This window comes from Rhinoraja longicauda, chromosome 14, assembly GCF_053455715.1.
Source record: "Rhinoraja longicauda isolate Sanriku21f chromosome 14, sRhiLon1.1, whole genome shotgun sequence".
Classification (NCBI taxonomy): Eukaryota; Metazoa; Chordata; class Chondrichthyes; order Rajiformes; family Arhynchobatidae; genus Rhinoraja; species Rhinoraja longicauda.
In genome coordinates this window covers 33,098,290-33,120,465 of record NC_135966.1, presented here as the reverse complement: position 1 = coordinate 33,120,465, position 22,176 = coordinate 33,098,290, and the positions used below count along the sequence as shown (strand labels likewise).

Below are 22,176 nucleotides of genomic sequence, written 5' to 3'. Positions count from 1 at the left end.
AGAAATACTGACATGTCTCTCTAAGAAACAGTTCTAATTTCCAACTCAAGGCAGAAGGGTATTGGGAGAATGCAAGAAATATATTGCCCAATTTGCTCTCAGTATTCCCATTCTTTTTTTGTTTCCTCATTGAACAGTATAGAACAGTATGGCAAAGGAACAGGCCCTTCGGCCCACAATGTTTGTGCCAATTTCCCTGCACTTCCACGTGAAAACCTCTCGATTTTACTGTTATTTAGTCTGTATGTATCTTCCCAGCTGTTATCAGGCAACTGAACCATCCTATCACCAACGAGAGACGCTCCTGACCTCCCATCTACCTCATTGGAAATCCTCAGTCTATCTTTTATTGGACTTTATCTTGTGCTGAACGTTATTTCCTTCATCCCGCATCTGTACACTGTGGATGGCTTGATTATAATCACGTTATAGTCTTTTCACTGACTGAATAGCATGCAAAAAAAAAGCTTTTTGCTGACTCGGTACACATCGTGACGATAAACTAAACATAAACTACTGTATATGAGGCTCCACCACTGCCCCTGGAAAAACATTCCAGGTACCCACCACTCCGTTTAATAATCTTCCCCCACACATCTGCATTAAACCTTCCTTTGCTCGCCTTACAGCTAAGCCCTCTAGTGTTGGACCTTTTCAGCCTAGGTAAACGGTTCTGCCCCATCTATGCCTTTCATAATTTTATATACTTCTATCAGTCTTCAGACTTCTTCTATTTGAAAAAGAGTCCCGACCCAAAATGTAATCGGTCTATTCCTTTCGCAGGTGCTGCCTGACCCGCTGAGTTCCTCCAGTACAGTTTTTTGCTCAGGGTTCCATCATCTGCAGTTCCTGGTGTCTCCATTTTACAGCTCCATTGAAAAATCTTCTCAAATATGCCTACTTTGAAGTGGATGTCCACCTCTCTCCAAAGGGAGTTCTGTATGACTCTAGTTTAGTTTAGTTTATTGTCACGTGTACCGACGCACAGCGAAAAGCTTTTTTTTGCGTGTGGTCCAGTCAGCAGAAAGACTATACATGATTACAATCAAGCCGTCTACGTGCACAGTTACAGGATAAAGGGAATAACATTTAGTGCAAGATAAAGTCCGGTAAAGTCTAATCTGAGGGTCTTCAATGAGGTTGATGGTGGGTCAGGACCGCCCTCTAGTTGGTGAGAGGATGTTTCAGTTGCCTGATAATGGCAGGGAAGAACCTGTCCCCCGAGTCTGGAGTTGTGTATTTTCACACTTCAGTCTCTCTGACAGGAGTTCTGAACAACCATCTCTCACTGCCATCTCTCTGTGATCCCTTCTCCCTCTCCCTACTCTCCTACCTCAGAACGAAGAAGAGTGCTGACCTAACACATCCTCTGTCCATTCCCTCCAAAGATACTGCCTGACCCGTTCAGTTCCACCAATCCTTTGGGTTCTGCTCAAGGTTCCAGCATCTGCAGTTTCTTGTGTCAGATCTATTCTATTTAGTGTTCTGATCATTCATTCCTTACCATTTCACAAGCCATACAACAGAGAAACGTGCACTTTGCCACTGAGTGGGCACCAATTATCATGCAACAATTTAGACATTCCACGCTGAGCTCATTTTATTCTTTCCGCATTCCAATCCACTCTTCTCAGAGTTTACAGACTTATGGCATGCATTTAAGCTTACCAGAACAGGGAAGGGGAGAGAGGCAGTGCACCAATTAAAGAAATAAACTGGTGGTGGAAGCACACTCGTTGTAACTTACAAATAAAAATAAATGAGAAACAAATTACACAGTAATGCAAAATAAAATCGAGGGAACGTTCAAATCGATAGCAGAAACGCGAGGGTTCGAATATGTCCATCTGGGAGATTGTCTGTGAGAATCCTGATAACAGAGCAATGGAAGAGTTCCTGTGAATCTACTATTAGAAACATAGCAAAATAGGTGCAGGAGTAGGCAATTCGGCCATCCAAAGAATTGGCCTCCACTGCCTTCTGTGGCAGAGAATTCCACAGATTCACAACTCTCTGGGTGTAGAAGTTTTTCCTCATCTCAGTCCTAAATGGTCTTCCTCTTATTCTTAAACTGTGATCCCTGGTTCTGGACTCCTCCAACATCGGGAACATTTTTCCTGCATCTAGCCTGTCCAATCCTTTAATTTTTTTACATGTTTCTATCAGATCCCCTCTCATCCTTCTAAATTCCAGTGAATATAAGCCCAGTCGACCCATTCTTTCATCATATGTCAGTCCTGCCATCCCGGTAATTAACCTGGTGAACCGACGCTGCACTCCCTCAATAGCAATAATGTCCTTCCTCAAATTAGGAGACCAAAATTGCACACAATACTCCAGGTGCAGTCTCATCAGGGCCCTGAACAACTGCAGTAGGATCTTCTTGCTCCTAAACTCCAATCCTCTCACAATGAAGGCCAACATGCCATTAGCTTTCTTCTCTGCCTGCTGTACCTGCATGCTTACTTTCAGCGACTGATATACAAGCACATCCAGGTCTTGTTGCTTCTCCCCTTTTCCTAATCTGACACCATTCAGATAATAATCTGCCTCCTTGTTTTTGCAACCAAAGTGGATAACCTCACATTTACCTACATTATACTGCTTCTGCCATGCATCTGCCCACTCACTCAACCTGTCCAAGTCACCCTGCAACCTCCTAGCATCCTCTTCGCAGTTCACACTGCAGACACTCGTTTAAATCGAAGGTAGACACAAAATGCTGGAGTAACTCAGCGGGCCAGGCAGCATCTCGGGAGAGAAGGAATGGGTGAGAGAAAGAATCCAACAGGATCCCACTACTGGCCACATCTTCCAATCTACACCCCTTTCTGCAGAGACCATTCCCTCTGAAACTCCATGGTCCACTCATCCCTTCCTACCAAATCCACTTCCTCCCCAGGTACTTTCCCCTGCAACCGCAGGAGATGCAACACATGTCCCTTTACCTCCCCCCTCGACTCCATCCAAGGACCCAAACAGTTCCAGGTGAGGCAGAGGTTCACCTGCACCTCCTACAACCTCATCTACTGTATCTGCTAGTCCAGGTGTCAACTTCTCTATATTGAAGTGTCTTGACCAGAAACCTCACCCATTCCTTCTCTCCCAAGAATCTGCCTGACCCGCTGAGTTACTCCAGTATTTTGTGTCTACCATCAATTTAAACCAGCATCTAAGGTTTGTTTCCTACCATTCAGATAATAATCTGCCTTCCTGTTCTTGCCATTAAAGTGGATAACCTCGCATTTAATCCACACTATACTGCATCTGCCATGCATCTGCATTCTTACACGACACTCATTACACTCACAGTCATATAGTGTGAAAACAGGTCCTTCGGCCCAATTTGCCCAGACTGACTAACATGCCCCATCTACACTAGTCCCACCTCCCGGCTTTTGGTGCATATCTCTCTAAACCTGTCCTATACATGTACCTGTTTAAATTTTTCGGTAGTACCCGCCTCAACTACCTCCTCCGACAGTTCGTTCCATATACCCACTGCCCTTCGTCTAAAAATAGTTACCCCTCATGCTCCCATTTAATCTTTCTCCTCACCTTAAACCTTTGTCCTCTGGTTCTTGATTCCCCAACTCTCGGCAAGAGACTCTGTATTTACCCAATCTATTCCTCTCATGATTTTGTACATATCTGCAAAATCACCCCTCAACCTCCTGCACTCTTGTCCTTAATTATGGTTATGCTTATGTATAGTACAATTTTACTGGATTGTAAGCAGGACAACGAATTTCATTGTACCAAGATATGTGACAATATAGTAAATTTGACCACTGAAGTACAGCTACTACTTGAGATTAATCAAGGCCCATACATAGACAATGTGCTGTTGAAGGCCACAAGTGAACCATCCCAGGAGTCTTTGACAAGTGTCATTGCTTTTGAATTAGGTGCGAGTGCTGCAGTTATTACCAAATCATTAGCACTTACCTCATCGTCCACTCTTGGTTTCTCAAAGTAATTGTGTCTCGATTTTTTCTCCTCGTCCCTCTCTCGTTCCTTCTCCCGCTCCCGCTCTCTCTCCCTTTCCCGTTCTCTTTCCCGTTCCCGCTCCCTCTCTCGCTCCTTCTCACGGAATTTCTCACGCTCTTTTTCGCGAACAACCTTTGCGGTTGTTGGCACGTAGTCGCCGATGTCGTCAAAGATGCTGGAAGAGAAGAGGCCACAGCACCATAGTCCGTGAGGTGGAAATTGTACAAACACCCCGCAAAATGTCAGAGATTTATAAGGTCATAAGTGATAGGAGTAGAATTAGGCCTTTCAGCCCATCAAGTCTACTCCGCCATTCAATCATGGCTGATCTCTCTCACCTAGTCCCATTATCCTGCCTTCTCCCCTTGTTCTGACACCCGTACTAATCAAGAATCTATCTATCTCAGCCTTAAAAATATCCACTCATTTGGCCTCCACAGCCTTCGGTGGCAAAGAATTCCACAGATTCACTACCCGCTGACTAAAGAAATTTTGCATCTCTTTCCTAAACGAACGTCCTTTAATTCGTAGGCAATGACCTCTAGTCCTAGACTCTCCCACTAGTGGAAACATCCTCTTCACATCCACTCTATCCAAGCCTTTCACTATTCTGTAAGTTTCAATGAGGCCCCCCCTCTTTCTTCTAAACTCCAGCGAGTACAGGCCCAGTGCCGAAAAACGCTCATCATTGGTTAACCTACTCATTCCTGGGAGCATTCTTGTAAACCTCCTCTGGACCCTTTCCAGAGCCAGCACATCCTTACTCAGGTATGGTGCCCAAAATTGCCCACAATATTCCAAATGCGGCCTTACCAGCACCTTGTGGAACCTCCGCATTACGTCCCTGTTTTTGTATACAAGCCCTTTTGAAATAAATGCTAGCATTGAGCTTGCTTTCTGTGTTCCTCCTGACATGACAGTCTGAAGAAGGGTCTCGACTCGAAACATCACCTATTCCTTTTCCCCAGAGGTGCTGCTTGACCCGCTGAGTTACTCCAGCATGTTGTGCCAATCTTCCTCAAAATTAGGACAGTTTAGGTTTAGTTTAGAGATACAGCAGGGAATGCGGTCCTTCGGCCCACTGAGTTTGCGCCGGTCGATCAGCAATCACCCCAGAATCCAGCACTCTCCTACCCACCGAGGACAATTCACAATTTTTCCCACAGCTAAACCTACAAACCTGCACATCTTTGGAGCATGGGAGAAAAGCGAAGCACATGGAGAAAACCCACGCAGTCGCAGGGAAAAACGTGCAAACTCCATACTGACAGCACCCTTAATCAAGATTGAACCCGGGACTGTGGCATTGAGGCAGCAACTCTACCGCAGCCCCACTGTGCCACCAGAGTTGGAAAGGAAATGGCCAGCACGTTTTCTGACTTCATCGGTCTTCAATGTTATATCCCGCACAAAATGCTGAACCCTTTATCTGTGCACTGTGGACGACTTGATTGTAACTAATCATGTATTATTTTCTTTGACTGGAAAGCTTTTCATTCTACCTCGGTACACGTGCCAATAGTAAACTAAACTAATCTATTCACAATCACATTGAGTCCGTTTCCTCCCATCCCTCTTCCAAGGACTCCATTCCATTCTCCCAGTTGAACAGTTCCTGCATTTTATTTTTGTTTCAGATTTCAGGGTGGCACGGTGACACAGCGGGTAGAGCTGCAGCTTCACGGCTCTGTATGACTTTATGACTCTCTAATCACAAGAAGTTGGCAAGCAAGTCTAACAAGTAGTTAAGAAGGAAGGATCTTTACCCTTCTCTTCAACCCCTTCACCTCGTGGGATGTAGCTCAATCTCAAATAGAACAGTAAAGTAAAGCACAGGATCAGGCCCTTCGGCCCACAATGTCTGTGCCAAACATAATGGCAAATTAAATTAATCTCCTCTGCCTGCACACGATCCATCTCCCTCCATTCTCAGCGCATCCGTGCATCTATCTAAAAGCCTCATAAATGTCACTATTGTATCTGCCACCATACCGCCACGTTCCAGGCACCTGCCAAAGTACAAGTGTCCCAGAGATTTAAAAGAAAGATCACCTTATATCAGCCTCTGGTGGTCTCTTTTCATCACCTCCCAATTTACCTGAGAAAGAAAATAAACGAAGAAAGTTAAAAATTATTAACAATCACAAAAATGTGTAACAATTGTGTCACATGTTCACATTTTGCAGAACACAAAATTCCAGTCCCCTCCCTTCCCAATGAACGATGCAGATACAGTCAATGCAGAGAAAAGACACCTAGTTTTGTATCCTTTATCAATGACGCATTGGATGTATTGTATTTGGTTTTGGTCACACTGCAAAAGGATTTTGTTAAGCTGGAAAGAATGCAGAGAAAATTTAAGATGATGAGATTCACAGACGGCTGTGGAGGTCAAGTCATTGGGTATATTTAAGGCGGAGATTGACAGATACTTGATTAGTAACGGTGTCAGGGGTTATGGGTAGAAGGCATAAGGAGGAAATATAAATCAGCCATGATTGAATGGTGGAGTAGACTCGATGGGTCAAATGGTCTACTTCGGCATCTATGACATGAACATGAGGATGTTGGCAGGACACGAGGGCCTGATCTATAGGCAGACTAGGACCTTATTCCTTAGAGCACAGGAGGATGTGGGGTAATCGTATAGAGGTGTATAATGTGAGGGGAGTTAATCAGGTCAATGAACAGTCTTTTACCCAGATTTGCAGAATCCATAACCAGAGGACATAGGGGTAACGTGAGAGGGGTACGATTTCATCGGAATCGAAGGGACGTCTTTTTTACTTAGAAGGTGGTGGGAATATGGAACGATCTCCCAGAGGAGGTAGTTGAGGCAGGTACAACAACATTTAGATCACACTTGGATAAAAAAGTTTTAGAGCGATTAATGGTGTAGAAGGGGCATTTTGGTCTGTATAGGCAGAAGGGGGCTATTTCTGTGTTGTTTGACTCTGACTCACTCACTAGGAAAACTGTCTGGTTAAGAAGCCCTCGATTCATGGAAGGTGAAGACTTAATGGACCTGAATACACACATAATCTTTTACCCAGGCTAGGGGAATCAACAACCAGTGGACATAGGTTTAAGGTGAGTGATTTTTTTAAAGAGATACAGCATGGAAACAGGCCCTTTGGAGCACAGAGTCCACGCCGACCATTAATCACCTGTACATACTAGTTATCCCACAGCATCTAAGGTCAGGATCGACCCCGGGTCTCTTGCGCTGTGAGGCAGCAGCTCCACCTGTTGTGCCATCAGTTGGGTGCCCAGAATGCACTGCCGAGAGAAGTGATGGAAGCAGATACGATAGTGCCGTTTAAGAGGCTTTTAGATGGGCACATTGACAGGCAGGGAATGGAGGAACATGGATCACATGCAGGCAGACAAGATTAATTTAACTTGGCCTTATGTTGGCATGCAGTTTGTGGGCCTGTTCCTGTGCTGCACTGTTGTATGTTCCATTTGCTCTATACTACCTTTATCTTTCTTCTTCATTTTCTTGTTACGAGTTCCTTGACGCAGGTAGGACAGGATCTGGGTCAGTTTATTGATGACAATGTCATTGGTGGTCAATGTTGTTTGTGCCTTAAGAGAAAGGACAATTTGATCAGAACAGAGAAACAGAATCATCACAGTACATAATCAAATCTTGTGGGATTGAGTATCTTAGAGCAGCAATGCATTTCATTTTCATTCGTTTAGTTTAAATAAAATCTGGATCGAGAAAATAAGCAAATAAAAGATAATAGATTAAAGTTTCCCATTTATAAATCTCAATTGACTTCCAATTTTTGTTTTAGTTTAGTTCTGAGATATAGCGTGGAAACAGGCCTTTTGGCCCACCAGGTCCTCGCCAACCAGCGATCCCCATACACTAGCACTATCCTATACACTAGGGTCAATTTACAATTTTTACCGCAACCAATTAACCTACAAACCTGTAGATCTTTGGAATGTGAGAGGAAACCAGAGCACCTGGGGAAAAACCCACGCGGTCACGGGAAGAATGTAGAAACTCCGTACAGACAGCCCCCGTAAGGTAGCAACTCCATCTCTGGGCCACTGCGCCGCCCTCGGTGCAGGAATAAAACCTAGTTCTTTATAAATATTTGCCTCTAAATTGATTGAACGAAGCAACGTGGAAACAGGCCATTCGGCCCACCGAGTCCTTGCTGACCATCGATCACCTGTTCACACTAGTTCTATGAAATCCCACTGGGGGCAATTTGCAGAGGCCAATTAACCGACCCGAAACGCCGCTTTATCCATGTCCACCAGGGATGCTGTCTGACCCGCAAAGTTACTCCAGCACTTTGTGTCACGCTTCAGAAATATGTTGCAGAACTATTCTCACCTCCATAGTAGGACAGTCGGCTTTGCTCCTGATTAGTGTGGTAGGAACATCTGTGTCTGCATATTCATCGTCTAGATCCACAACGTATGCCATGCGGCCTGGTAAAAACAACTCATTTCGTTCCTGGGGCTTTATTTTAAACAGAATACGGTATGAGTTACGCCCTGGAAAGAAAGAGTAACGTTAGTGCTGAGCTCTTCCAGCTCCACAAGCCCCAAACGACCACACTGATCTCCCGGTGGCTGAGCACTTCAACTCCCCCTCCCACTCTGGCCCTTCTGTCATGGGCCTCCTCCAGTGCCATAGTGAGGCCCACCGGAAATTGGAGGAACAGCACCTCATATTTCGCCTGGGCAGCTTGCAGCCCAGTGGTATGAACATCGACTTCTCCAACTTTAGATAGTTCCTCTGTCCCTCTCTTCCCCTCCCCCGATCTCCCTCTATCTTCCTGTCTCCACCTATATCCTTCCTTTGTCCCGCCCCCCTGACATCAGTCTGAAGAAGGGCCTCGACCCGAAACGTCTCCCACTCCTTCTCTCCCGAGATGCTGCCTGACCTGCTGAGTTACTCCAGCATTTTGTGAATAAATACCTTCGATTTGTACCAGCATCTGCAGTTATTTTCTTATAACACCTCACACCAAGTGTCATTACCAAATAATGAAAGGCATGCGAAGAGTGGATGTGGTGTAGATGTTTCCGGTAGTGGGAGAGTCTAGGAGCATAGAGGGCATAGCCTCACAATAAATAGAATTTCTGATCTCTGGACTATTTAGTTTAGTTTAGAGAAATAGCACGAAAACAGGCCCTTTGGTCCACCGCGTCTGCGCCGACCAGCGATCCCCTCACCATGAACCTGATCCTATATACACTAGGGACAACTTACAGTTTTTACAGAAGCCAATTAGCCTGCAAACCTGCATGTCTTTGGAGTGTGGGAGGAAACCGGAGAAACCCTACGTAGGTCACAGGGAGAATGTACAAACACTCAAATTCTTTCTGTGGAGGTGGACGCAGGTGAGGGGAGTGATAGGTAGATGGTTGCACCAAGACCATGATGAAACAAAAAGTGAGATAAAGGTGCATATTGTGAAGCCAGAGCAAGGAATATTCGGTGGAATGAGAGAACTCAACGCGTCTTGAAATATGCAACTGACCAGTTTTAAGTGGGAGGAAAAAACTGCAGATGCTGGTTTATACCAAAGTTAGACACAAAATGCCAGTGTAACTCAATGGGCCAGGCAGCATCGCTGGAGAAAAAGAATAGGTGTTGTTCGTGTCGGAACCCATCTACAGATTAAAAATAGAGGTGGGGGAATGTAAATAATCTGGAGGTGAGAAAAGGCCAGAACAAATCAAGGCTATCAACAGATGCCCTCTGGAAGAGTGGATCCCATAATGGTCCATTGTTGGCTGGGAAAGGTATGATAACAAGAAGGATTCAAGAATGATGAGAACAATGGAACTGGTAGAACAACTAGGGTGGGGGAGAGAGAAAGGGTTTAATAATTTTATTAGGAATACATTGTTCAGAGAATCCTCGTTGTAGAGAATTGTACATTCCTTGGTTTGCAGAAAAATCCCATTACCAGCAGGACTGATGCTCTGCGGGGGAGGGGGGGAAGGAACCTGATGGGTTCAGTCAAAGCTAGCCCCCCACCGTAGCTGGACACAAAATGCTGGAGGAACACACACCAGGTCAGGAGCAAGGGCAAGAGTCTCCTGCTTTCAATCAGGGAACAAATCTGCAATCAAGTTCCAACTAAAGTTGCTTACCTAAGCGTGTCTTAAATTCAATTTTGTGTTCCGGGTCTTCATCTTTCCTGAAGGGCAATTAGAAAATAATTAACATACATATTGAAATGCACTGTGGCAGTTCACCTACAGAGCATTTCAAAGGTCAACAACTCAAAGCTTGCTCCCACAGGCAGGCAACGATGAAAACACTTTCTTTCGCATTAGTATGTGTTTCTTACCTGCTGCTGTTGCATGGTACTGTCTCCCATCCCGTCTTCAATCTCTTTTGCTGAAATCTGATTTTTCCCCAAACTCCCGGACGTAGTGCTTTATTTGGCAATTTCATTTTTTTCTGACCAAATACCACCTTTAACTTACGACCTACGACTAAGCCATGTGCATTTTTTTTAAAGGTTTACATTGTGGACTATGTATTGATTCTTTAAATGCTAGCTACTTCTGGTTTACTGAATACATTAAGTTTAGATCCACCAATATAACTCATGCTTTCAAAGTTTGCTTTGGTGGATTTATGACCCAAATATATTAGACATGAAATTTTATTTAGAATATATAAATGATTTTATGTAGGGTCTTAAATCTAAGATTATTAATATTTAATTATTTGTTTTCATCTGAAACTAGGGTCTGAAATCTGAATTACATATTACATGATATGTTATCATATACAGCACACACACAATTGTATACATATATATGCACACATAAACACAATATATATAGTGTGTGTTTATATATGTGTATGTATTTATAGTTGTGTGTGCGGTACATGATGGTATATATCATGTATCATGCACTTATTTGTCATGATGTAAACTGATATATATATATATATATTATTATATATATATATATTATTACATATATATATATATATATAGAATGGTGGACTATATATAGCCAGTGTATATAATATATATAGTGGACTGTGACAATACTGCTGGTTAGAGCATTCAAGGACTTGGACCTCACGATGTAAACACGGTGTTCACCTCGGATTATAACTGTAACTAGACACAGTGATTGGGCCCAAACTGGAGAGAGGTTGGGCTCAAACAGCACCAATGCAGGAGAGGTTGGACCCAAACCTCTCCTGCATTGGTGCAGCACCCTGTCTCCCCCCCCTCCCCTCACTTCTCAACCCCCCCTCCCCTTTCTCACCCATTCCCTCCTTCCCCCCTCCCTCCTCTCCTCCCCTCCTTTTAAACTTTAAAATGTGAATAACTTTAAAAATATAACACCGATTTCAATAAAACTACTTGCATTATCACTGAAACGACAATGGTGAGTAAGGTGGGCCTAAAATTCTCACGCTATCGTGTACCGTTTTGGCTGAAGTTCAGTCACAAACAAGATAACAAACGAGAGTTTTAGTATATAGATGAGTGTGGCATCAATCTTCACATCCAAATCACATGAATATCTTCCTTTTCTTTCCCCTATGCCTTTCAAGTTACTTACTTCACTTCTTTCTGCACTTTCTCAATCAGATCTTCTTCTTCTCTCTCTTTGCTGGTGATTTCCGCACGGACCTAATAAACAGCAGACGAGATGAATTACTTTAGACCCACCTGAACAAGATGAATTCCCTCCACCCATCTGTTCATGTTAGCTACTCATTGTGGGGCCTGATTATTATTTCCTCATGTCGCGAGATGTCAGAGCCTGTTTCCCAGCATGAAAATGTCCAACACTAGAGGGCATTGCGATAAGGCGCAAGGGGGAAGGTTTAATGGAGACTAGACCAAGTGGACCTGTTGGGCTCAAACCACTCCTGCATTGGTGCAACACCCTCTCCTCCCCCACTCCCCACCTTCCCCTCCCCCTCCACATCCACTCTATCTATGTCTTTTGCTATTCTGTAAGTTTCAATGAGGTCCTCACTTAACCTTCTAAACTCCAGAGGCCCAGTGCTGTCAAACGCTCATCATATGCTAACCCACTCATTCCTGGGATCATTCTTGTAAACCACCTCTGGACCCTCTCCAGACCCACTACATTCTTCCTCAGATATGGGCCCCAGATTTGCTCACAGTACTCTAAATGCGACCTGATCGGCACCTTATGGAGCCTCAGCTTTGCGTGATAGTGCGGGCTAGGTACACAGTTCTCTGCAATTTCTTGCGGACTTGGATGAAGCTGTTCTCAAACCAGGCTGTGATGCAGATGAAATGAGGCCCTCACTAGGGTCTCCATGACATCCTGCAGCTCTGCTCTTGCTCCCCCTCCCCCCAATCATAACAGGGACAGAGTCCCCCTAGTCATCACCTTCCACCCCATCAGCCATCGCATACAGCACATAATCCTCTGACATTTTTGCCACCTCCAACGGGATCCCATCACCACCCCTTTCCGCAGAGACCGTTCCCTACGCAACTCCCTCATCAACTCATCCCTCCCCAGGTACTTTCCCCTGAAACCGCAGGAGATGCAACACCTGTCCCTATACCTCCCCCCTCGACTCCGTCCAAGGACCCCGATAGTCTTTTCAGGTGAGGCAGAGGTTCACTTGCACCTCCTCCAACCTCATCCATTGTATCCGCTGTTCCAGGTGTGGACTCCTATATATCGGCAAGACCAAGCGCAGACTCGGAGATCGTTTCGCTGAACACCTCCGCTCAGTCTGCCTAAACCTACCTGATCTCCCGGTTGGTACACTTAGAAACATAGAAAAAATAGGTGCCACAGTCAGCCATTCAGCCCTTCGAGCCAGCACTGCCATTCAATATGATCATGGCTGATCATCTATAATCAGTAGCCAGTTCCTGCTTTTTCCCCATATCCTTGATCCCTTTAGCCCTAAGAGCTAAATCTAACTCTCTCAGCGGTATGAACATTGACTTCTCTAACTTCAAGTAACCCTTGCTTTCCCTCTCCATCCCTCCCCCCTTCTCTGACCAGTCTTACTACCTCTGACTACATTTTATCCGTTTGCTTCGTTGTTACCTTCTCCCAGCTAACAATGATCTATTCTACATGTTCCTTGATCTCCATTCCCTTTGTCCTGTTTTCACACCTTGACACTTCCTGACCTATGTATCTCCCTCGCCCCTGGCGTCAGTCTGAAAGGTCTCGACCCAAGGCGTCACCCATTCATCTCCAGAGATGCCGCCTGTCTCGCTGAGTTACTCCAGCATGTTTGCGTCTATCATGCACCTTGAAGGGCCCCGACCCGCAACGCCACCTGTCCATTCCCTCCACAGATGCTGCCTGTTACTCCAGCACAGATAATGCAGTTTCAAAGATTCCCTCCTCCCGGACTTTGAGGATCTCAACCCTCCCTTCAAATGCGTAGCTGCTAACCTTTTGCAGGAGGGCAAAATCCAGCCCCTTCACCAAGTGAGTGTGCTCCATGTCACCACCCAAGAACTTGGACTCCTGGATCAGCTGGCGCCTCTTCTCTGCAGCAGACTTGTCCCTGCATCGGACAGAAAAAGGAATTACAGGCAACGGCAGAAAATACCAACAGCATTCATGTCACCTTTTAAAGGGTTCAGCCCACTGAGTCCACGCCGATCATCGATCACCCGTGCACTAGTTCTACGTCATCCCACTTTCTCCACCACTCCTGACACACTGGGGGCAATTTCATGCACAATCCCACGCGTCTCTGGGGTGTGGGACGAAACCGGAGCAGCTGGAGAAAACCCCACACACACACACACACACACCAACCGAGGTTAAGATCGCACCATGAGGCAGCAGTTTACCATCCGCGCCACTGCGCCAGCCATTAGCTCCTGTACACGGAGAAGCAGACCAGTGTAAAACTACTGCATAACTGCTGCATGTCATAGATCAATGTAGAGTTATCACTCACTGAAGATTGCTCGTGATCCAAGCCTCCTAAAATATTTTGGTCCCAAGGACGTACATTTAGATTAAGAATCTGTCCCAATATCAACTCTACTCTGCCATACAATCATGCCTGATCTATCTTTCCCTCTAACCCCCTTCTCCCCATAACCCCTGACACCCATACTAATCAAGAATCTGTCAATCTCCGCTTTAAAAATATCCATTGACTTGGCCTGAACAGCAGTCTGTGGCAATGAATTCCACAGGTTCACCAACCTGCGACTTAATGGGAAATGCAATTAAGACCACTTTATTTGGCAAATTTGAAAGTGATGTTAATCAAAATCATTCTTAAACCAGTATAAAGTGACTAGCTGCTCAATGTAAAAATGAATCCCAATGTACCCTGCTATTTGTGACAAATAAAGTTCCAAGGAACCACTGCAAAGATTGCAAGCTGTGGGTTCAGTGTCACAGCCTAAAGGATGAATGGTGTTTACCGGATCGCTTGCACTTACGCCTCAGCCGTCGGTCCCACCGCTCGATAGTTTGCCGTGGTACTGATGAGCTCAGTTTCCTCGTAATCTTTGTTCACGCCATCCCGCCTCTCCCTGGCCCGATCGCGGTATTTCTCGGCCAGCTCACGCTCTCGCTCCAACTCCTGCTGTCGCAGCTTGGCGTAGTAACTGGAAGCAAATCGAACAACGGCTCATTCCAATTGCCAGAGGGAACAAGGATAGAATTACCCCGACCCAAAACGTCACGTATACATGTTCTCCAGAGACACTGCCTGACCCGCTGAGTTACTCCAGCACTTTGTGTCTATCCACGGTATAAACACGCATCCGCAGTTCATTTTTATTGCAGTGTTAGCCCGGTCCTCCCCTTTCACCCCACCGGCCTCCGTATCCAACGCAGCATTTCCACCACCTTCAAGATTTTGATGAGCCATATTTGGAGTATCGTGAGCAATTTTGGGCACCATATCTAAGAAAGGACATGCTGCTACTGGAAAGTGTCTAGAGGAGGTTTACAAGAATGATCCCGGGGATGAATGGGTTAAAGTATGATGAGCGTTTGACAGCTCTGGACCTGTACTCACTGGAGTTTAGATGGATGAGAGGAGACCAAATTGAAAGTTATGGAATAGTAAAAAACCCAGGTAGAGTGGATGTGGAGAAGATGTTTCCACTAGTGGGAGACCCTAGGACCAGAGTGCACAGCCTCAGAATAAAAGGACGTACATTTAGAATGCAGAAGAGGAGGAATATTTTTTGGCAGAGGGTGGTGAATCTGTGGAATTCATTGCCACAGATGGTGGAGGCCAAGTCATAGGGTATTTTAAAAATGGAGATTGGCAGGTTCTTGATTAGTAAGGGTGCCAAAGGTTACAGGGAGAAGGCAGGAGAATGGGGTTGAGAGGGAAAGATAGATTAGCCATGATTGAATGGCAGAGTAGACTGGATGGGCATAATGGCTTAATTCTGCTCCTCTATCTTATGAACTTATGAACAGGATCCCATTACCAGACACATCTTCCCGTCCTCACCATTGTCCACAGAGACCGCTCCCTTTGCAACTCCTTGGCTCACTCACCTCTTCCCACCCAAACAATCCCCTCCCCAGATACTTTCCCCTGCAACCACAGGAGATGTAACACCTGTCCCTATACCTCCTCCCTCGACTCCATCCAGGGACCCCAGCAGCCCTTCCAGGCGAGACAGAGGCGCACAAGCACCTTCTCTGACCTCATCTACTGTATCCGGTTTTCCCAATGTGGCCTCCTTACATTGGCAAGACCAAGCATAGACTCGGCAACTGTTTTGCCAAATACTGCACGCGGTCCACCAAGGCCTGCCGGATCACCGGATTGCCAACCATTTACCTGCTCTTCCCATTCCCATACTAAGCTGGAAACATCCTCCTAAATCTCCTCTGCACCTTTTAATGCTTGATAACATCCTTCCTATAGCATGGTGCCCAAAACTGAACACAATAAATATTATGGAGCAATATAAAGGGTAATAGATAGTGGGAATTCACAGTCTTTTCCTAAGGGGAAGAGAATTAAGAACAATTGGGCATAGGTTAATGGCGAGAGGGGAACGAATTAAGAGGAATCCGAGGGTCAACTTTTTCACGCAGAAGGTGGCGGGTGTATGAACGAGCTGCCAGAGGAGGTTGTTGAGGCACATACCATACCAACATTTAAGATGTAGACAAGTGCATGGATTGGAAAGGTAGAGGGACTAGCTTAGATTCAGTATTTTGGAATTTGAATGTGAAGTTGAATTGGGCTGGGGATTGAACCAAACTGAATATAAATCAGACCCTTTAGCCCAGCGAGTCCATGCTCACATCAATAACTAGATTCATGTTATTCTACTTTCGCATTCACTCCCTTTACACTAGGGAACAATTTACAGAGGGCCAATTAACCTACAAACCCGCATGTCTTGGGGATGTGGGAAGCCCACGCGGTCACTGGGAGAACGTGCAAACTCCACACAAACAGTGCCCAAGGTCAGGATTGAACCCGGGTTCCAGGTGCTGAGGCAGCAGCTCTACCAGCTGCACAACTGCTGGAAAGTTAAATCAATTTAGTGACACAATGTGCGGATCTTAATAATTATTTTTTCCCACCCTCTGTGTACAACTAGATCATACACCCTTGCAACCATCTGAAGTGATGCATCAAACTGACCTTTTCTTTTTCCTCCTACGAGCGGCTGGATCGTCCTCCTCATTGTATTCCCTTGGCATCCTGGGACAAGACACAAGCACACATTCAATTACACGTGCACCAAATTTCGTTTCATTTAGAGATATCGCGGAAACAGGCCCTTCGCCCTCCCCAAGTCTTCGCCGACCAGCGGTTTCCGCGCACTAACACTTTCCTACACACACTAGGGACAAATCACAATTTTACCAATTAACCTTCAAACCTGGACGTCTTTGGAGTGTGAGAAGAAACCGGTGCTCCCAGAGAAATCCCACGCAGGTTACGGGAAGAATGCACAAACTCCATTCAGACAGCACCCATAGTCCTGATCAAACCAGGGGCGCTGGCACTGTAAGGCAGCAACTCTACCGCTGCACCACCATGTGGCCCCATGCTTAATAGTCAGATTAAGATACTACATCCAAGTTGTCATCCGCTGTTATCAGGCAACTGAACCGGCTTCTCACCACTTGGATCTGTGCACTGTGGACAGCTTCATTGTAATCATGTATAGTCTTTCCGCTGATTGACATGCAACAAATCAGCTTTTAACTGTACCTCGGTTCACATGACAATAAACTAAAGTTAGGAACGAAGACCTTTGCATAGTCTCGCATACAAGGTTGGTCTGGAAGGATGCGGGCCGAGATGGTGATAGGACGGTTCAATTGCCTGATAACAACCAGGAAGAAACTGTTCCTGAATCTGGAGGTGTGCATTTTCAAACTTCTGCACCTCTTTCAAGATGGGTGAGGGGAAAAGTGGGAGTGATCGCGGTGGGACTCGTCCTTGTTTATGCTGGTGGCCTTGCCGAGGCAGCGTGAGGAATAGATGGAGTCAATGGAGGTGAGGTCGGTGTGTATGTGTGATGGTCTGGGGTCAATCCACAATTCTCTGCAATTTCTTGCCGTCTTGGATGGAGGCAAGGATGGGTTCCAAGTTTTTCACATGTAAATGAATGGTGAAAAAATTTGAAGTCAGGATAGGAGTAAACTGTAATGGTCTAAGGACTAGCGAAGAATACAGGGTATTCTGGCATCCGGGTCAGTGTCTCCCTTGCAAGAGAGGAAAAACAAACTACGGGTGCTGCACTGTAAGGAGTTTGTACGTCCTCCCCGTGACCTGCGTGGGTTTTCGCCGAGATCTTCGGTTTCCTCCCACACTCCAAAGACGTACAGGTATGTAGGTTAATTGACTGGGTAAATGTAAAAAATTGTCCCTTGTGGGTGTAGGATAGTGTTAATGTGCGGGGATCGCTGGGCGGCGCGGACTTGGTGGGCCGAAAAGGCCTGTTTCCGCGCTGTATATATATGATATGATATATAACGAAAGGAAGTAGTGAAAAGGAGCTTCTTTGAATAGAAAGGGGAACTCTTGCAGATCATGAAAGGGAACAAAGCAGGCAACTGTGACTTTAAGATCAGAATCAAACTCTGCTTCAAACCATTAGTTTAGGATTACGTTTAGATTTATTATTGTCACATGTATTGATGTATTGTTTTATAGAGTCAGTGTGGAAACTGGCCCTTCAGCCTAACTTGCCCACACTGGCCAACATGTCCCAGCTACACTAGTCACACCTGCCAGCATTTGGCCCATATCTCTCCAAACCTATCCTATCCATGTACCTGTCTCACTGCTTCTTAAATGTTGGGATAGTCCCAGCCTCAACTACCTCCTCTGGCAGCTTGTTCCATGGATCCACCACCCTTTGTGTGAAAAAGATTCCTATTAAATCTCAGATTCCTATTAAAACTTTCCCCTTCACCTTAAACCTATGTCCTCTGGTCCCTAATTCACCTACTCTGGGCAAGAGACTCTGTGCATCTACTGTGCATCAGTCTGAAGAAGGGTCTCGACCCGAAACGTCACCCATTCCTTCTCTCCTGAGATGCTGCCTGACCTGCTGAGTTACTCCAGCATTTTGTGATACCTGTGCATCTACCCAATCTTTTCCTCTCATGGTCTTATACACTATAAGATCACCTGAGCTCCAAGGAAGTGAGTCCCAGCCTACTCAATCTCTGCCTTTAGCTCGGACCCTCTAATCCTGGCAACATCCTTGTAAATCTTCTCTGTACCCTTTCCAGCTTGACAACAATTTTCCTATAACACGGTGCCCAGCAACTGTACAAAATACGCTAAATGTGGCCTCACCAATGTCTTATATAACTGCAACGACCTCCCAACTTCTATATTCTGGCTGATGAAGGTCAATGTGCCAAACGCCTTTTTGACCACCCAATCTACCTGCGATTCCACCTTCAGGGAGCTAAGCACCTGCACTCCTAGATCCCTATGCTCTGCAACACTACACAGAGCCCTACCATTCACTGTGTAGGTCCTGCCCATGTCAGACTTCCCAAAATGCAACATCTCACATTTTTCTACAACAATTCCTCAGCCCACTTGGCCAATTGATCAAGATCCTGTTGCAATTTTTCACAACCATCTTCACCATCTGCAAAGCAAACCACTTTTGTATCATCTGCAAACTTGCTAATCTTGCCGTGTTGTTCTCATCCAAATCATTGATATAGATGACAAACAGTAACAGGCCCAGCAATGAACCCAGGGGCACACCATTAGTCACAGCCCTTCAGTCCGAGAAGCAGCCTTCCAGCATCACCTTCTGCTTCCTTCCATGAAGCCAATTTTCTATCCATTCGGCTATCTCTCCTTGGATCCCATGTGATCTAACCTTCCAGGGCAGCCTACCATGATGAACCTTGTTGAATGCTTTACTGAAGTCCATATAAGCAACATCTACAGCTCTGTCCTCGTTCACCTTTTTTGTCACATTTTCAAAAAACTCAATCAGATTTGTGAGACACGATCTCCCACGTACAAAACCATGCTGACTATCCCTAATCAGCCCTTGTTCGTCTAAATGCCTGAACATACTGTATAACCTATCACTCAGAATACCCTCTTGTAACTTTCCAACTAGAGATGTTCAGCTCAAATAAGCATGCTATCCAAACACATCAGATAATACTATACATTGATACAATCAGTTCAAACTCGTACAATAGGAAGAGCAAGGGGGAAGATACAGAGTGCAGAATTTAGTTCTCAGTATTGTAACGCATCAGTTCCAGAGACAAAGTCCAATGTCCACAATGGAGTAGAGGTGGATTCAGACAGTACCCTAGCTTATGGAAGGACTGTTCACAAGCCTGATAACAGAGGGGAAGAAGCAGTTCCTGAGTTTGCTGGTGCGCGCTTTTGAGCATCTGTACCTTCTGCCGGACGGGAGCGGGGAGAAGGAATTGAGCTTCTCATTATACTCACTCATGTTGACGGGTTTTTGAAGGTGGAGCTGATGATGGTGTTGACCTTGGGGTCATCAGCAACTTTCGAAAGTCTTCATTGGTCAGCTTGGATCTGCAAGAAGCAACGTTACAATTTTAATCAAAGTGTAACAAGCATATTTCAACATAGATTGGGGAGGGGGAATTCCTAATTCTGCTTTTGAACAATTCCTTTTTAATTAATTTGGTTATCCATTGACTTTTCAGGAAGTTATGCACTCTGGCTAAGAATCTTAACAACAAAGATGAAATCCCAGAAATAAAAAGAGAAAAATGTCGGAAACACTCAACAGGTCAGGCAGCATCTATGGAAAGAGAAACAGAGTTACATTCCTGTGATAGAAACAAAATGCTGAAGCAACTCAGCGGGTCAGGCAGCATCTCTGGAGAATATAGATAAGTGACGGCTCAAGTCAAGGTCCGTCTTCAGACTCAGTCCAAAGAAGGACTCCGACCTGAAACGTCACCTTTCCGTTTTCTCCAGAAATGTTGCCTGACCCGCTGAGTTACTCGAGCATTTTCTGTCTATCTTTTGTATAAACCAGCTTCTGCATTCCTTTTTGATAAATTTCAGTGCCTATTTCCCAGTTCTTAGAAAGCAACATGGACCCAAACCTTCAATATCAAAATCTTCTCCAAACCACTGAGCACCTTACATCATCCACTCATATTAGCTTAACCGTTTCTCTTTACACAGATGCTGCCTGACCTACTGAGTGTTTCCAGCATTTTGTATGCGTTTCATTCCTCCAGCATTCGCTGTTTAAAATTCTAGCAGCTCTTTACTAGTAGAGGGGGGGTGTGGGATTTGTGGAAATTGGAGTTAATAAGGGTGTAGAAGAGAATAGGTTGCAGAGAAATTAGATGATAAGACATAGGAGAAGAATTGGGTAATTCGGACTATCGAGTCTGCTCCGCCAGTCGAACACAGACAAACGTTTTTTCCCTCTCAACTCCATTCTCCTTCCCTTTAATGCCCTTGTTAATCAAGAACCCAGGCATGTGAGCGAGGCAAAAAAAAAGAGGAAAAGAGCAGAGTGCTTGCGCGAGGCGTGCACACAAATTTACCATTTTCAAGCCTCTTTTAGTGCATTTCAAAGTAAAAACAGACATTACAAAATAATGTGAATATGTCACTATACTAATAACATTTTTATTATTTTAATTAATTTAGTTATATAATCTTGCACTTAAATTTAATATTTACTCATTACAGTTCCACCACTGATTTTCTGGCACTCTTGGTTCCAAAGCTTTGCTGGTTTATCCAGCTGGCCAAGGAAGTCGGCTATGGGGACAGATGTGCTGGCTCCAGCTGGGCTGCAGTTCCAGAGCCCCGGCCACAGATTGCAAATTCAACCCACCGATTGGCCGAGGAAGTCCCGATGAGGTCGAGATTGGCTTGCCTTGCCCAGCGTAGGTACTACATTTTCTGGGAGACTTCCAGGGTGGGGGGGATTTCAAGTGGGCTCTCGTAATTTTGGCTGGAATTCAATGATTAGCGGCTATTTCTCGCGGAACCCCTCGCGACCTCTAGCGGAACTTTAGTGTCCCGGGGAACCCCGGTTGAGAAACACTGCTCTACATAGTTTATTTTATTTTTCTTGATCCGATTTCTCCGTTGGTAAACGCGATTTTGGCAAAGTGAAAAACGCGGAAATCATGCAAAAAGCGCGCAAAATGGATTTTAAAAATGCGGTAATCCGTGGAAATTCACATGCCTGAGAACCTACGAATCTCAGCTTTAAAAATACCCATTGGCCTGGCCTTCACATCCGTCTGTGGCAATGAATTCCATGGGTTCATCACCCTCTGGCTCAAGTCATAAAGCATAGAAACAGATCCTTTGGCCCAACTCTTCCATGCTGACCAATGTGCCCCAAGTAAGCGGTTCTCATTTGACTGCGTTTGTCCCATATCCCTCTAACTTATTCATTCTCCTGCCTTCTCCCCGTAACCTTAGACACTTTAATGAGTGGGAGAATTGCTCTGAGAGCCAGCATAGATTTGATGAGCTGGATTATCACCTTGTCTTTTGCAAGGAGATGTGAAATACCACACAGGTATCAATGCGACTCCTGGGAAAATCATTTTCATCGACACAATGAGTTGCAATCAGGTCAACGGTGCTTTGTTTGTCACACGTGCAACTGCACAGTGACATCCTTTTTTCATATTCGCACCTGCTGGCGCTGCCATGTTTTGGCGCCGTGTCCGAAGTAAAATGTGCAATCCGCC

General features: G+C 45.2%; 1 protein-coding gene across 1 annotated transcript in view; it reads right to left on the bottom strand.

The window, feature by feature from the left end:
* Positions 1-22,176, bottom strand: part of ik (IK cytokine) — a 47,135-nt gene that overhangs the window by 22,692 nt on the left and 2,267 nt on the right. Inside the window, exons 3-12 of the mRNA XM_078411166.1 lie at positions 19,919-20,011; positions 16,607-16,666; positions 14,421-14,588; positions 13,408-13,522; positions 11,566-11,636; positions 10,123-10,169; positions 8,348-8,511; positions 7,470-7,578; positions 6,043-6,088; positions 3,949-4,165 (exon numbers count right to left, since the gene is read on the bottom strand). Coding sequence (XP_078267292.1) covers positions 3,949-4,165; positions 6,043-6,088; positions 7,470-7,578; positions 8,348-8,511; positions 10,123-10,169; positions 11,566-11,636; positions 13,408-13,522; positions 14,421-14,588; positions 16,607-16,666; positions 19,919-20,011 — 1,090 coding nt within the window. The remainder of the gene's footprint in view (positions 1-3,948; positions 4,166-6,042; positions 6,089-7,469; positions 7,579-8,347; positions 8,512-10,122; positions 10,170-11,565; positions 11,637-13,407; positions 13,523-14,420; positions 14,589-16,606; positions 16,667-19,918; positions 20,012-22,176) is intronic.